We start from the raw sequence: 15128 nt of genomic DNA on the forward strand, positions 1-15128 counted from the left end.
AATTGCTGTTAGAAATTATACTCCTACATAAATATGCAGAGACACTTAGAGTCAGTTCTCATTGTTCTTTTCTTTAGAAAACATTTAAAAATGCTTTACACTTAGTTGCTGCGCTCAGCTGTGTTAAATCCCATGCAAAGCAAACTTTTCACTTATTTTATCAGTCAAAACAACAGCATCCTGAGGACTTTGATGCCTTTGCTAAGATGGCTTTCTCTGTGATAATGTGGAGAAGAGATAAATTATCAGAGGGCTAGACCACCCTCCTATGAAGACAGGCTGAGAATTCAGGTTATTCAGCCTGATGAAGAGAAGGCTCTGGGGAGACCTTTCCAGTACCTGAAGAGGGGAAGAAGGCCTTCAAGAGAGATGGAGCGGGGCTTCTTACAAGGACATGCAATGATAAGAAAAGGGGGAGTGGTTCTAAACTGAAAGAGAGTAGGTTTAGATTAGATATTAGGAAGAAATTCTTTACTGTGGTGATGGTGAAGCACAGGGACAGAAAAGTTGTGGGTGCCCCATCCCTGGAAGTGTTCAAGGCCAAGTTGGATGGTGCTTTGAGAAAGCTGGTCTAGTCAGAGGGGTCCCTCCCCGCCATGGGATGTGTGTGGAGAGCGGGTTGGAACTAGATGATCTTTAACCCAAACTTCACTATGATTCCATGGTATGTTAGAAAATCTAGCTGATGCAAACCTGGGGAATAATTTTAGATTCTGAAGATAAATTTGAGCATGTAACCCTCTAAATTTGAGCTGTAAAAATTATTTGAGTTTTTCCTCTTGGTAGTAAAGAACAGATGTCTGTGATTACTGTTTTTTCTGAAGCGCTGCTTCATTTTAAGGTGTTCTGTTGTGTGTGCTTGATTTAATGCATACTTTCACAAATCTCTTCCTTCCTAGCATAAAGTACTAAGGATCTGAGCTGTTCGATACCATCTTTCAGTGTGTGTTATTTCACCTTATGTGTATCAGTCTGAATTTTGTTTTCTACAGACATAAATGAGAATTCTATCTCAATAATTTGTTTGTTTCTTAGGCTTAAGTTCCCTTGTAGGTGCAATAAATAGCTTTAGTTTTTTCAAGAACTGATTACTGTCTACAAAATATGCATAAAAGATACCATGTTTCAGCTTAATAATCTCATCTGTGAAAGAAATATAGTGATATTTCCATTATTTGTATGTATATTTATAGTATTAAAAATAAGGGGGTCCTAGTTTTCTTCTCTAAGTATTGCTTTCCACTGCAGTATATCAAACCATCCTTTGTGGTTTTTCAAATTCAAGTGGACTGTGTTTACTTGTAACTAATTAGGTAAAACATTTTTTAAAAAGTGGAATTTCCACCAAAAAAAAAAACCCTTAAGATGAGTTAAGCAGTGTAGCTACTTCAGTTTGAGAACTTGCTCAAATTTAATATTAAAATATTGCAAAACCCTAACTTTCTCTGCTGGTATTTTTTTCTGATTACATTGAGAAAAGTACGTGTAGGAGGAGATATCAACATACATGGCTACATAATTATTCTTAAGTAGGTGCTGCACATTCAGCTTAAGCTCAGTGAAATGCTTGAGATTTCTTGAGCATAATAATTTTTTTAAAAAATACTGCAAGCTCTGGGATTTTTTTGCCGGATGTGTGCTACAACTGTTGAAACCAAATTTTTCTTCTGGTTTCGAGGGCATTTTTTTATCATCAGCTCTCTAAGGCCAGACATGAAGTGAGCAGTATTAGTTTTCCTCCAAAAGGATCAGTTCAGTTAGTCTTGCCAAAACAGAGTCAGAGATGCAGAAAGCCAAAAGAAATGGCTACTGCAACTGATTTTTTAAAATAACCGTGAGATCAATTCAGATGTAAGTTATAAATTCTGCTGACCTGCAGACTGCTGGAGTCAGAGTGTGTTATTTGTGTAGGCTGTCCTTCTGCCCTTGAATTGCCCTGATGGTACTTCAAAACAAAGCAACAGTGGTGAGGTTTTAAACTATGGGTGCTTAAGGATTGATGAAATCATATAACATTTTTCACAGGAATACAAGGTACAGATCTGCAGATATTTATCCTCCACTCTCTTTTAAACACATTAAAATAAAAAGCCTTCAGATTCCATAACTAAAGTGTTTGCATAATGCACAGAGTATTTTAGCTAGTAGAGGAATAGTTGGAAAATTGCTATGGTGTACTTTGATTTCACATAAATCCTTAATAATAAAATAAATCCTTTTATGGATTACATGTATAGCCTGTAACACCATAAATTATAGTATATTATAAGCATCTATATGAATCTATAATGGCATGTTATGGCAGCAAAAAGATGACGTGTGTATACTATAACTGGGTGAATTGGCCCTAATCATCTCTCTCTAACCATCCTAATTGTCAGACTGCAATCAAGCTCACAAGGATTGATCTAAACTTAGATGAAACAGTTTGTAGCAGATGTTTCTTTATTTCTTCAATTCCTAACTTTAAATGCCAGCAGATTTGCAATGTGCAAAATATTAGTAATAAAAAAAATGCTCAGAAATTTTAGGATTTGAACTATGATACTAAAATTATCTAACACCTAATTGTATTGTTGCAGAAAGTCATGTTCCAAGCTCTGTAAACTAGAAGTTTAACCTTGCTCCCTAATTTGGATGATGAAATGAAGCTCAAGGGTATATGCAAGGTTATCATACATGAGGAATGTTTCCCTGCTGGATAACATTCACAGCATACCTTCAGACAGTATTTCTCATTGAATACACTGCTAGTAATTTTTTTGATATGTATTTGTGGGATTTCTTTAATCCTGACTTTACGGCTTAAACACCTTTTCTTTTATTGCGGTTGCTGGTTGCTTTGTGGTAGATAGTTTGGTAACATTTAAGAAAACACATTTAAATAGGCAAGACAGGTGAAGAGTTAAACTCAATTTAAAACAAACAAACAAACAAAAAACCTACCCAGGCTTATTGTATCTTGTGGTAAAGTCTCAGCCCCACATCCCAGAGCAGGGCTACGGATTTGTTTCGCCTCACCTGTTCAGGTGCTGGATATCACATGGCTGTGGAGTATCTCTGCCCTGCTACTGGGAGATAGGTGAGTTCCCAGCAGTGTGGTACAGGAGCAGGAGCTGGCCTCAATTCCCTTCCAGGAATCTGCATCCTCTGTGCTAATTTGGGAGAGCTCAGTGCTGTGCAGCAGTGCTCCACCTCTGTTGCTTCTTCATAGGAATCTGAATTCGCCACCCAAAATGCACCCAATTAGTGCAGTGGGAACTGCACTTCATTTCTGTTGTCAAAAAGATAGCAAAATCAGAGCTGTTTGAGTGTTGGTAGCTCAGGTAAGTGGATTGCAACGGTGAGGTGTTTTGGTTTGTAGGGCTTATTTTTTCTGTTGAATTGACTCAGCAGTAGCTTAGATCCTATTACTTGCTCTTCAGGCTGAGGTATGGATCCCCATTTTCCTCCTGGGCCTTTTTACAGATAATAACTGTGTTTCAATTTCTCCTAAGTTTTACTTGAATGTGTGACAAGTGTAGTTTCACTGAAGAGGTAAGGTGTCACCTCTTCTCTCTTCTCCCTTAGCCAAATTATGCACAGAATCAAAAAATGGTGGGTGTCAAAACAATGGTTAAATATGACTTTACTGTGACAACTGTTTTTATTTTTCTCACTATGAATGCTATATATTTAAGTTGTAACTACCTTTTTTAATCTCACAACAAACTACATTTCACTCACATACCCCATAGAAATATCCATTTTAAATGGAGATAACTAGTGAGGTAAACTTGAACACATTCATATTTTAGTGTTCTTTATGCATATGCTGCAGACGTCTTGTCAAACAGGAGAGCAATCCTTATGGCAAGTCAGGGATGAGAAATCAACTAGCCTTTCCTGCAGATAATGAGATGTAAATGCAGAACTGAATATTATTATGTCATTGCCTTCCTGGGAGAAAATTTGATGGGTTATGCTGGCAAAAACTCCATGAGTGATGCTTCAGTGCCTGTCCTGGTCAGTGATGGTTTCTGTTGGTAATTAGGAGCTGACTCATTGCTGTTTCTCTCAAGAGACAAATGTTTCTACAGCTAGTGGCAGAAAATTAGATGGTTTTCCAATATACCCAGGAAAGCTGCCATTTGTACTGTCTGTTGGATAGGTGCAGGGAGAATTCATAGCATCTAAAGTGATGTGGGGAAAAAAGCTTATAGTATTGTAACTTTATTTCAAAAAAAAGCATGGGTGATTTTTTGTTTGTTTGTTTGTTTCTGATTTCTATTTGGGTGAAGTGTGAAATTTCTCAAGTAATATGTAAAAACTTGTCAATAAAAAATCCCTTCTCTAAATATTAGTGATAACCAGGAAAGCTTTATTTTTGACTGGGGATAAAAAAAATGTGGATCTCAAAAGCCTTTATTGTAAATGACTAGGAAAAGGCCTTAGAAATCTCTGGAAAATGGAAAATAATACATAAGATTTCCACTGTAAACCAATTATTTTAAATTATTTTAGAAAAGGGGAAAATATTTTCTTCTTTCTGAAAAAAAAATCTAGCCAGTGGATTTTCTGTAATATGTATTTTAATGGATTTGTTTTGAACAGCCATGGCAACAATAAAACAGAATTGTATGATGTGAGCATGAAAAGTAATGGCCCATTCAAAGGCCAAATTTTTGCATATATTAGTCAAGAATATTAAAAATATGATCATGCTGGAAATGTGAGCTGAGCAGTTTACTATTACTATTAAACAGAAAAAAGTATTAAAATAAGGTTATGCGGTGATTTCATAATTAATTGATCTGTTGCAGTGTTTCAAGTAAAATATAAAAGAAATTATCTCTGAAGATTAATAGAAATGTATCAGCATTCAAAGTCAAATTTCTGACTGGAAAGATTTCAGGAATCATTTGGGGAGGGATGATCAGGTTATATTGTTCCAGGTTCTGGAATCCTCTCAGTAACAAGGTGAGGCTGCTCAGGGTCCATCTTGAGGAAAGAGGCTTCCCTCCCCTGCAAGCTCCTACATTGTAATCACAATCATTCCCATATGCTATCACAAGGGCAACCTAGTCAGTTCTCACCAGGCCACAAGTGTGCTGAGTTATTGCCATGGCTTACTGATACATAATTGCACAACATCCTGGGTAATAGAATCTGGAAGAATTTTTTTTTTTTGCTCTTTGCCCATCTTGTAGAACTGAAATAGAAAGAGTGTTGTTTAAAGAGGTTCTGCTATGCCTAAGGCTCTGCAGGTAATTTTAATAGAATCCTTCTCAAGATTGTAATGAACAAGTTTTTGTCCTTCTAGTTGATACAGTAATAAAAGAAAACCTAAACCCAGCATGTACTTAATGCCATCTTCCTGAATTTCTCCAGTAAAAAATGCAGTAGCATGGGGTAGAGTTTGTTGGTTTTGCCCCTGAAACAAAATTTTAAAATCACATCTTTTGATCAGTGAATGCTTATCCAAGGATGTTACCCTGATTAAATGATCAAATATTTGGCATTTCTTCAACTAAGCACATGTGGAAAACAGTCTCACAGGAAATACTAAGTATTATGGAGACAACACAGTGAGTGGTTCTAATTCTCTCAGTTCTGAAAGGGCTGATGCTGATTTCTCTCACAATTGCTTCCCCAATTATCTGAGGACTTTAGAAGTGTTTCAGAAGTTTTGATTACAGCCAATGGCATCCTAAAGTAGGCCAGGGATAAAAGAGCATCTCACAGTTCGTGAATAATTGAGTAGGCTTCTGTATAACAATGAGGTGCCTTATGAAAGGCAAATGTTTGTTTGCTGTGTGCTCACATCTGCACCTATTTATTCATATTTATAGGTAAATTCATATGCTAATGCTTTTTCAAACACTAAGATACAAAGTGTCTGTTGGCATAAAATGGTAAAACGCTGCTGAAATGCAATGGAACTATATGCTTATATCAGCTTTAAAATTAGGTTGCAAAAAATAAAATCCAAATGCATATCTTGGCATATGTACATAGAATATCAGGAGTTCTCTTTGGGCCATTCCATTCTTCAGATCTCTCCTCTTCTTAAAGGTCTGGAAAAAACAGATGCCAATGAATTGAAGCAGTTACAGTCTAAGGACAAACTTCGGTTCTCTCCTCCTGCTATTCAGTGTTCTTTAAAAGCAAAGGCTTCTTATTCCTGCAGTCTGTGTGCTGAAGCTTTTGAATTTATCTCGGTACTGAAATGTGTGAGAAGGCTTGATCAGGAGCATCCTAAAAGATAACTAGCATCAAGCCCTGGTATTTGATGGTAGTACCTAGTAATAAGGAGGTCAAACCCTTCCTCTAGAATTTCATCAGCTTATCTGCAAAACCTCAAACTCACTTTCACGCTGCCCCAAATTGATATCCAGTGAAAAAAAGACTGAAGCCATCATTTGTCTGAACCTGCCCATTTGTCACTAAAGGAAGTACTTTGAAGTATGCATTGGATGACCTTTGATCTAGAAAATGTTCTCATCCTCACAGGAAGAGATCTGACTCCATGACTGTGATGTCTAGTTTGCCTTTTTTTAGGGATATTTCTAATGTACTGGATCTAACTGATACTTCTCATTGCAACAAAATATGACTCTCCCATATATACATATATACATGTAAACATATAAACACATATACACATATAAAAATATATTTTAAAAACCACAAACACGCAAACAAAAACAACAACAACAAAAAAAACACCTCTCCACCAAGCTTTGAAACACTTCTGTTAATCATCACAAATTATCAGTTTCATTGTCACCAGCTGTCAATAATTCAGGTCATCCACTTGGGTTGGTCTTGTTTTTCTATACAGAAATTTTTGTGGACTGTAAGACATTAAAGGCACATGACAAGAATAAGAACATAGAGAAAACACTTGAAATTAAGCTAGTGGTTTTTACCCTGATAAAGAACTTCTTAGGAAAAGACTTTCCTCAGAGGAAGAGAAATGAACTGAAACTACACATAAACTATAAAAAACCACCCAAGATCCCAGAAGGCCAGGAGTATTATTAAAAGTGATGCTTTTATTAAATGAATAAATATGTCCCTTTCAGACCATTGGTGCTGCTGTGTTTTAGTAAGATCAAAATGGTGTGAATATTCTGTGTCTTTGTGTGTGGAACTTTTCATGCTACAAAACTGTGTAGAGTTAATATGTTTAATCAAGAAATAACTGTGGGAGCAGTGCTGTATTGCTTTGGTAAAGTCAAGTTGCAACACTGCCAAGATGTGATTTGAAGAAAGTACTATCTAATATAGATGGTTTATGATGTCCCAAAGTGTAATGTCATTTTTTTTTATCAGGAAATATGATATTGTCTTTGCTTTCCCTCAGGATAGGTGGAGTAATTTCTGAGATAGAAAGTATGGTTTTACAGTTGCCACTTTTCAACCTTAATAGAAAAAGCGTAGAAGTTGTATGCTTTGTAAGAAGTATATTTGCAGAGGATTTAATTACACACCATGTTTTCTTTGAAAACTCTTCATAATTAAACATATTGATACCGTAGCCCAATGGTAGGGCTTTAAAAGAAAACACTTATTTTGACTGATAACATTTATCTTGGATAGTGGCAACAAGATAGTGTCAGTAGTATTATATCATAATGTGGTTAATTAAGTTTAATTATTTTAATGACATTACATTTTCTGCTTGTTCTCAGTTTAGACAACAGACTGAGGGGAACACTCTGCCTCCTCTAACTTCCTTTTTTTTTAATTTTTTTCATTTTTTGATAATGGGAGTAATGGTTGATCCAGATTTACTAGTACTATGTACAATTTCCTGTGGTATGTCATTAAATTTTGTAGAATTTGTACTGAATTAAGGCACGTATGGCCAGTGGAATCATTTAGTATTGTGTTTGGGATTTTTTTCAATGCATCCTTGAATTAATAACATAAAATTACATATGGTATTGTTTGTAGAGTTATCTAAGTACTGGAGAGAACAATGAAGTAAACTGCTGTCATAGATTATAAAACTAGATTGATATCTAATCTCTTGCTTGCGTAATATAGTCTAGAGGATTATCATTAATCAGCTTCTCTTTGAACTGCAAATGTAGGATTATTTGATAATTCAATTCTTGTTTTAAAATTCTGGCTATGGCAATATGATCAGAATTCTTGGTAGGTAGTCTAATAAAGTCCTCTTGTTGTTTAAACATGCTTTTAAAGAAAAATCTAGTGTGTTTCTCATTAAAATTTTTAGGAGGATTTTAATTTTTCACTACGTGTTCCTGAAGTTTACTAATCTGCATACTTTTTCCTTAGAAAGTTTGTCATTGAACTAAGTGAGAGAACTAGATGTTGTTGTCCAGAAATAGTTCTTATTTCAGCCTTGTATTTTCTGTGTACACAGTGATGCTAAAGGTGATTACTGTGTTCTGTTAAAAGCTGCAAGAAATATTTCTCAGTGGTATTAATCTTCTCATTAAAAAAGAGGACAGACAAATATGAAAGCTAGAAATGCATGGAGTGATTTCTGAAAGAAGTGTTTCTAATGACAGTCTTACAATGCTTTCCATATTCAAAGTTCATGGATTTACTTGCATCTCAAGAATTGTCAATTTTGGCAGTAATGACAGAAATTGAAACAAAAAAGTTTACAACGGATTGGAAATCAATATATATAAATTGACAGATTGGTATAATTATGTAGAAATAATCGATGCTCCCAGGATTTTCCAGACTCTTAAAGTAAAACACTGTAATTTTAAATTTCTTCCTAAGTTATGTAATTTCTTCAGTTCTGTAACTAAATATTTGTAATATTGTCCATCTTTAAAGAAAAACTAATAGAATCCATTGATTTTGTTCACAGATTTTTAGGCGTTGTTGGTTGGTTTTCAAGAAGGCTTCCAGTAAAGGACCCAGGAGGCTAGAAAAATTTCCAGATGAGAAGGCAGCATATTTTAGGAACTTTCACAAGGTAAGTCATGCCTTTCTCGTGAACTGAAGCATTGCCTGTTTACCATTCTTCCTTGGGAGGAGTGTGTTCTTGCTATGTCTGGTTTGCAAACAATACAGCAAAAGCCTTGTTGAAAACTTAATCCTGACAAGAAAAGCAGAGTAAAACTTCCATGTCTCAGTGATGCAGGTGAGATATCACACTGCTTTCTTTCCAGATGAGCACAAAACCCTTAATGTATGTGAAGCAGCAGAATGACTTTTTTTAGTTAAGCACTCGTATTTTGGAAATGTGTAAAATTGGCTTCCTATTCATATGTTTAATCATTACTTGTTAGCTAAGTATTAAACAAATTCTAAAAATGCTAAATGCCTCAGTTGTAATGGTGACACTCTTCAAATGTGTAAGGTTTTCCCCAGCACTCAAGATTTACAAGCCCTTTTAACAAAAAGGGGTTTTAGCAATAAATAATCAGGACTCACTGAATGACATACTCCCTGCTTTCTCTACCACTCACACTTCTGTGATGGGAAACAACATACTTGAGTATGAGTTCTTCTTTCTATCTCATAAGTTATTGTTACCAGTCTGTGAGTAGACGTCATGTTGTCTAATCCTAAAACAGGGTGGGGATCTGTGCTTTTACTATTGTCTTCGATCAAGTCACTGTTAGCTTTATGACATATCAACATTAGATATTCCATTAAACCTGTCAAGTTGAAACACAAAGATGACTTAACCAAGGGCCACACAGCAAGCAGTGAAAAAGTGTGAACGTAAGCATAGATCTTTTGAAGGTAGGTGAGATGATTTTACCTTAAAACTACAAATTGGCCTTCAAGTTCCAGTAGCCGGGCAGCTCTACCATGGGTCCCCTGTGGAGACACAAGTCCTGCCAGCAAACTATCTCCAGCATGAGCTTCTCTCTCCATGTGTCCACAGGCCAGGAGCTTGCTCCAGCGTGGGGCTTCTAATGCAGCCACAGTTCTTTTGCAAGGCTTTGGGGAAGTTTTTGTGTTGTTATCTTTTAATTCTTTTTTGAGCCTTTTGTGCCTGTAGCATACTTACTGTGTTAAAGGACTCAGAAAGACTTTATATGTTGCTTGTCAACTGTCATCATTGCAGAAAAATAATATGAAATGCAGGAATTGTCTGAGAAGCTAAGTAGCATAGATACCAATGCAGCTGCAAGTTATAGTATTGATGGAAGAGTCACCCTTTGCGAATGAAAAGGAGTGGCATTACTTTTTGCCATCACCTGTTTTTTCCCCTCTTATTCCCCTCTGTGAGGATAAGAAGAAAAGAGAAAGAAATGGATAGTCTTTCCTATTTAGAAGGATAATGTGTTTCTGGCCGTAGAGAAAGAGGAATTGTATCTGTTCTCTTGGATCATACATTTTTCAAATAAAGCCATGAAATAACTTCTGAAGGTATATTATCACAAAATAGAAACCCAGAATCTTATTCTCTGGCTTGATTTTTTTCCCCAAGGATATTTCATTATTTCCTAGTGATTATTCCCCTCAGTTGCCTCCATTCTGATAAATAAAATAGTGGTGAAGTAGATGTGCATGAGTTGTGAATAGTCATTGAGCATGACTATTGAGGGAATAATGCAGAATGTTATAGAGTCAAATATAGTTATTTGATTGTTGGTGTTGGATGAAAATACCCTGATTTTCTTTCTTCTATTCTAGAGCTGTTTATTGGTTCATTATATTTTGAAGTTGTCCAAAATGCATATTTATCTCTAGTCAGTGCAAACTATTAGCCCTGTCTTGAAATTCTCCATTTCCTGTCTCACTCACAAATTTTAAAGAGGGCATATAGTATGAATGGTTGAAGTTTAACTCTGAACACAGAGAATCAATGAAAAAAATATTAAATATTGAAGAACTGACACTTGGTACTTTTAAAGAAAGATTCAAATATAAGTTGCAAGCCTGACTCCTTATGAAGGGACAGCATGCATAAAGGGACAAAAGTCTCTGTTTACTTGCTAATATTCATATAAGACTATATATATTGATCCTGAGATCCTTCTCCCTATATAACTTTCTCTGGAAGTATTAGAAGAGGTTAGTGTAGAGGGGTACTCAGAATGCACTGTGTTTCTCTAGCAACTTATATCCTTCAAACTTTCAGACCAGTCTAGGTTACCTTGTGTCTTGGTTTGGAAAGAGTTTTCTGCCAGGGAAAACTAGAGCTTGCCTTGGAATGGAGAATGTAAACCACTCCCCCACTTCCAAATTATTATAATTTTTCAACTGAGGGCTTTTAGGCAAAGATATGGGAATAGGAATAACAGTTCTTTACGAGGAATATTGAAAATACAAACACAGTAGTACAAAAAACAAGCAAGCAAAGCAAACAAACAAACAAAAATCCTAGAAACCCTGACAGAGTCAGAATGCGATGTGACACCCTGGTGTTGGAAGCAGTCCAAATAAGTCCTTCTGTAGTAACAGATGTGGTTCAGTTGGAGTAGAGATGATCCTGTGGAAGGGTCCAGAGGTGGCAAGATGGGTCCAGTATTCCTCTGGGAAACCCAGTGGAAAAACAGGCTGTCCTGCTGTGCTGAATTTCAGCTTTTATCTGGGTAGGAATGCTTGGCTCCTCCACTGGGTGGAGCATCTCACAATGGGGTGATGTAATTGTATCAGTTATTTGGTGAGCCTTAATGGCCCATTAACAGGAGATAACCCCTGGGAGAATGGGCCATGGAAAAGATAAAGAACATTGCTCCACCTGGTTTTAACAGCTGGCCCATTAACAGAAGGCGCCTGCCCCCTCCCCCCTGGAGTTAAAACAAAAAACACCTCTTCAACTGTTTTTGGGAGTAGATACATGCTTTTGGTTATATATTGCAACCTAAGACAACTTGGGAGAAGGCCTAGGAGTAGCACAGAGTTAGATTGTAATGTGCATTTTTTTAGCTTTTTTTATACAGAGATATAGAAGAAAATTTTACATCTCAAGTGGAAATTTACCAAAAATTAATATCTTTGACTTATCTGTGTTCAAATCAATATTCAGGATCACAAACAGTACCCCAATATAAGTAACTCATCAAGGTTTCCACTCTTCTATGTTTGAGCTTGAAATGAGGCTCAAATGAAATTCCTCTTTAAAGTACTTTACCAAGATGATTATATATCTCCTATGCTTATGTAATTTTTTTTTTTTTTTTAAACTGGGCAATATGATTTATAGAAGGGGCTAAACAAAGGGAAGAAAATCCAGAACTGATAATACAAAGCTAAGATAATTAAAAATAGAGATTTTCTGGTTTACATATGCTAAATAAATAGTCATTAGTGAGTAAAGAAGCTGTTCTCTTTAGAAAATCAATTCCCATCCCGCCCCCCCCCCCCAGTATCCGGACTATGTATGGGTTTATTTGCTATTCTGTAAATCTGTGAATTGCTGTTGTGTATTGCTTTGGTGTGGTTTTGTTTTGGTTTGGTTTGGTTTTTTTCGCTACTAATTTTCTTACTATAGATAACAGTAATGGCTTTAGTCATAGGCAAGTGCCTCCTAACACCAGCAGTGTATATTACATTCATTAGCCAAAATGTGACCTCATCTCTTCCTTGCAGTTTCTGGTATCAAATTAAAACTTCTCATTACTGTAAATTTCGACCATTGTACCCTTGCTCAGGTAAGTTTATAGCTTAGCTGTTCTGTTTTCCCTTGAACATCCATTGTGGAGGTTGTGCAGAGCATCTGTGTTGATTCCCACTGCTCCCTCCAAAGAGAGCATAAAATATCAATAGCTCTGCATCCATGCCAGGGGTGGTTATGGTTTTGGTAGCTAACCCTGCACAGGCAGAAAAGACCAAAAACAGACACCACAGTTTTACCAACTTAAAAGAGAGCATAAATACACAAGGTGTCTTATTTATGTATCTAAGATATTAGGTATATAAAAAGTGAATTTTTCATGCTTTGGAGACATACTGATCAGGCAGTACCAGTGCCTAACCCATTCGGAGAGGCTTTCAGGAGCATCACAGCAAGTCAACATGGTTAAGTAGCAACATGAAGATTACCAGAAATGAGAGCTCAGATGTCCAAACCTGGACTGTATCCAAATGACCTAGAAAAGCATTACACTGTTGGCCAATTAATTGTTGAAGCAGAATTAGAAAGAGCAAAGTAGAGCTTGAAGAGCAACTTACCAGAATAGATTCTGACCCATCAGGATCAAAAATGTTGCCAAAGACCCCAGAGTATGAAGCAAATGTTCAAGAAAGAGAGTAGAGATAAGCATTTTTGCATTGGGGTGTACTGTGGAGAAAAGTAAAATGCTCTGGTATGGGTATGGGGGGGGGGGGGGGGGTTGTAGACATATCTTTGTGTTATAAACTTGATCATATTAATGGTAGTCCATAAATACCGAGCGGAAATCAAAAAATAAGAATTCTTTCATTCCTTGTAAAATTTCTAGTTCCATTCATGCATATTTCCTCTTCACTTACAAATTAAATAGCCTTCACATGAAGTGAAGGTGTTGGGAGCTGGGTCTGTCCTTAGCAAGATATAGTTGTCTTGGAGCAAGACAAGCTTGAATCTGTTAGTGCTAGTGTGCTTACCCTTCAAATAAATAAATAGCTGACATCTGGCACAGGGATCAAAACTTACTGACTTAATCCCCCCAGTCTGAGAGATTGTTTTGTTAAGATTGCATAAACAACAGCTATCTCTAAGGTTTTAACTTAGCAAGATTAAAGTAGGATAAGAGTTTTAGATTTATGTTGTTTTTCTAGTCATTATGTTTGATTATGATGTGCTTTATATAAATCTGTAAATGCAAAAGGAAATAAATTGCAAAACATTTTAGCAATGACTTCTGACAGTCAAAAATGTATATGGGACAGATGGTATTAAGCACATTATGTAATGTGTCCACAAAAATAGATAATTATTAAGGAAAAGAACATCAGTAGCCTTCTAACTGTAGTTTACTGGATTAATTTTGTGACCAGGGCCACACTATGGTAGATACCTTACAATTTTATTTCATATCTTGGTTGTCCTGAAGAAACTTGTGGACTGCAATCCCAGTAATTTATCGCAAGTTCTTGTATCAGTTCTTGTTGTTTTCCTTCATGTTCTCTAGCCATTGCCAAGTTGCCTCAATAAAGATTCTTATTGCTAAAGAAATGTTTATTCTAGTTTAGTCCAAGAGTTCTGCTTTACTGTGGAGAATTTCAGATTCTTATCTTGCTCGTGTTCACTACAAAGCAGAAGTTGTGCATGTTTCCTTATGGACTTCTATAATCTGGCATGTTACTGTTATTTCTCATGATAGTGCATTGTTTCTCAGCTGCAAAGGTGTTCTTGAAAAGAAAGCTGGACAGCTGCCAAAATGTGTTAGGCCTATTCCTTGTGCTTTTTGTGATAAGATATATTAAAACACCTGATTTGCCTCTAAATTTAAATATTACTTGAATTCCCCTTCTGCCAGTTTGTTTTGTTTTGTTTTGTTTTTTCTTGGTATAATTGTTATTCTGTCTGTTTTTCAAAATCTCAAATTAAAACCTGTGTGGTTTTGCTCTGCTGACCATTCTGCTTCTACCATTTGTTAGCTGATCTATGGTTCCTCAATAAGTCTTTATTTTCTCATCTGGTTAAATTCACTGAAAAATTCATATTTGAGGAAAGCTTAATAGGAATACCTTATGAAGATCTGGTCACAGTCACAGATGTTGTTTGCTTTGAAAATCATCCCAGATTTAGAACACTTTGTCCTTTCCCTCTTCTCCCCATATTAGTTACGATTTTTTTTCCCCAGAACTTCTTTCAAAAACACTCAAAACTGTGATCTCAATGTAGCATTTTCTAATGAACCCTATGAGTGTATGTGTGTGACTGTTAGTTTTGAATAATATATTTCAAGTATTTATCTGAAAATAATTAGGATTTTTTTTTTTTTTTTTGTAATTCTTTGCTCTTTGAGGTTGAAAGAGGTGCCCAAATGTACTTTGTGTGGTTATTACATTCCTATTTTGCCAAGTTTTCCAAAGCAGAGATAATTAAATCTTCCTGAAAATTATATCCTTATATTTCCTCATTTTGACATGCAATTATCTTCAAATATCTGTTTACAGCCCTTTCAAGTAATATCTTGTAGCAAAATCATGTGGCTGGTATGGGAAGGTTATGAAGAACATTGCTTCCATTGGCTGCCATTACTCAG

At 36.0% G+C, this 15128-nt stretch overlaps 1 protein-coding gene across 2 annotated transcripts in view; it reads left to right on the forward strand.

Annotated features, from left to right (window-relative positions):
* Positions 1 to 15128, forward strand: part of DOK6 (docking protein 6) — a 244851-nt gene that overhangs the window by 87896 nt on the left and 141827 nt on the right. The window contains exon 2 of one of the 2 annotated variants that reach the window (XM_040068295.2): positions 8840 to 8947. In XM_040068295.2, the coding sequence (XP_039924229.1) occupies positions 8840 to 8947 (108 nt within the window). Of the gene's footprint in view, positions 1 to 8839; positions 8948 to 15128 lie in introns of those variants that run through there. The other variant, XM_040068304.1, reaches the window with a different exon arrangement.

This window comes from Hirundo rustica, chromosome 1 (assembly GCF_015227805.2).
Source record: "Hirundo rustica isolate bHirRus1 chromosome 1, bHirRus1.pri.v3, whole genome shotgun sequence".
Classification (NCBI taxonomy): Eukaryota; Metazoa; Chordata; class Aves; order Passeriformes; family Hirundinidae; genus Hirundo; species Hirundo rustica.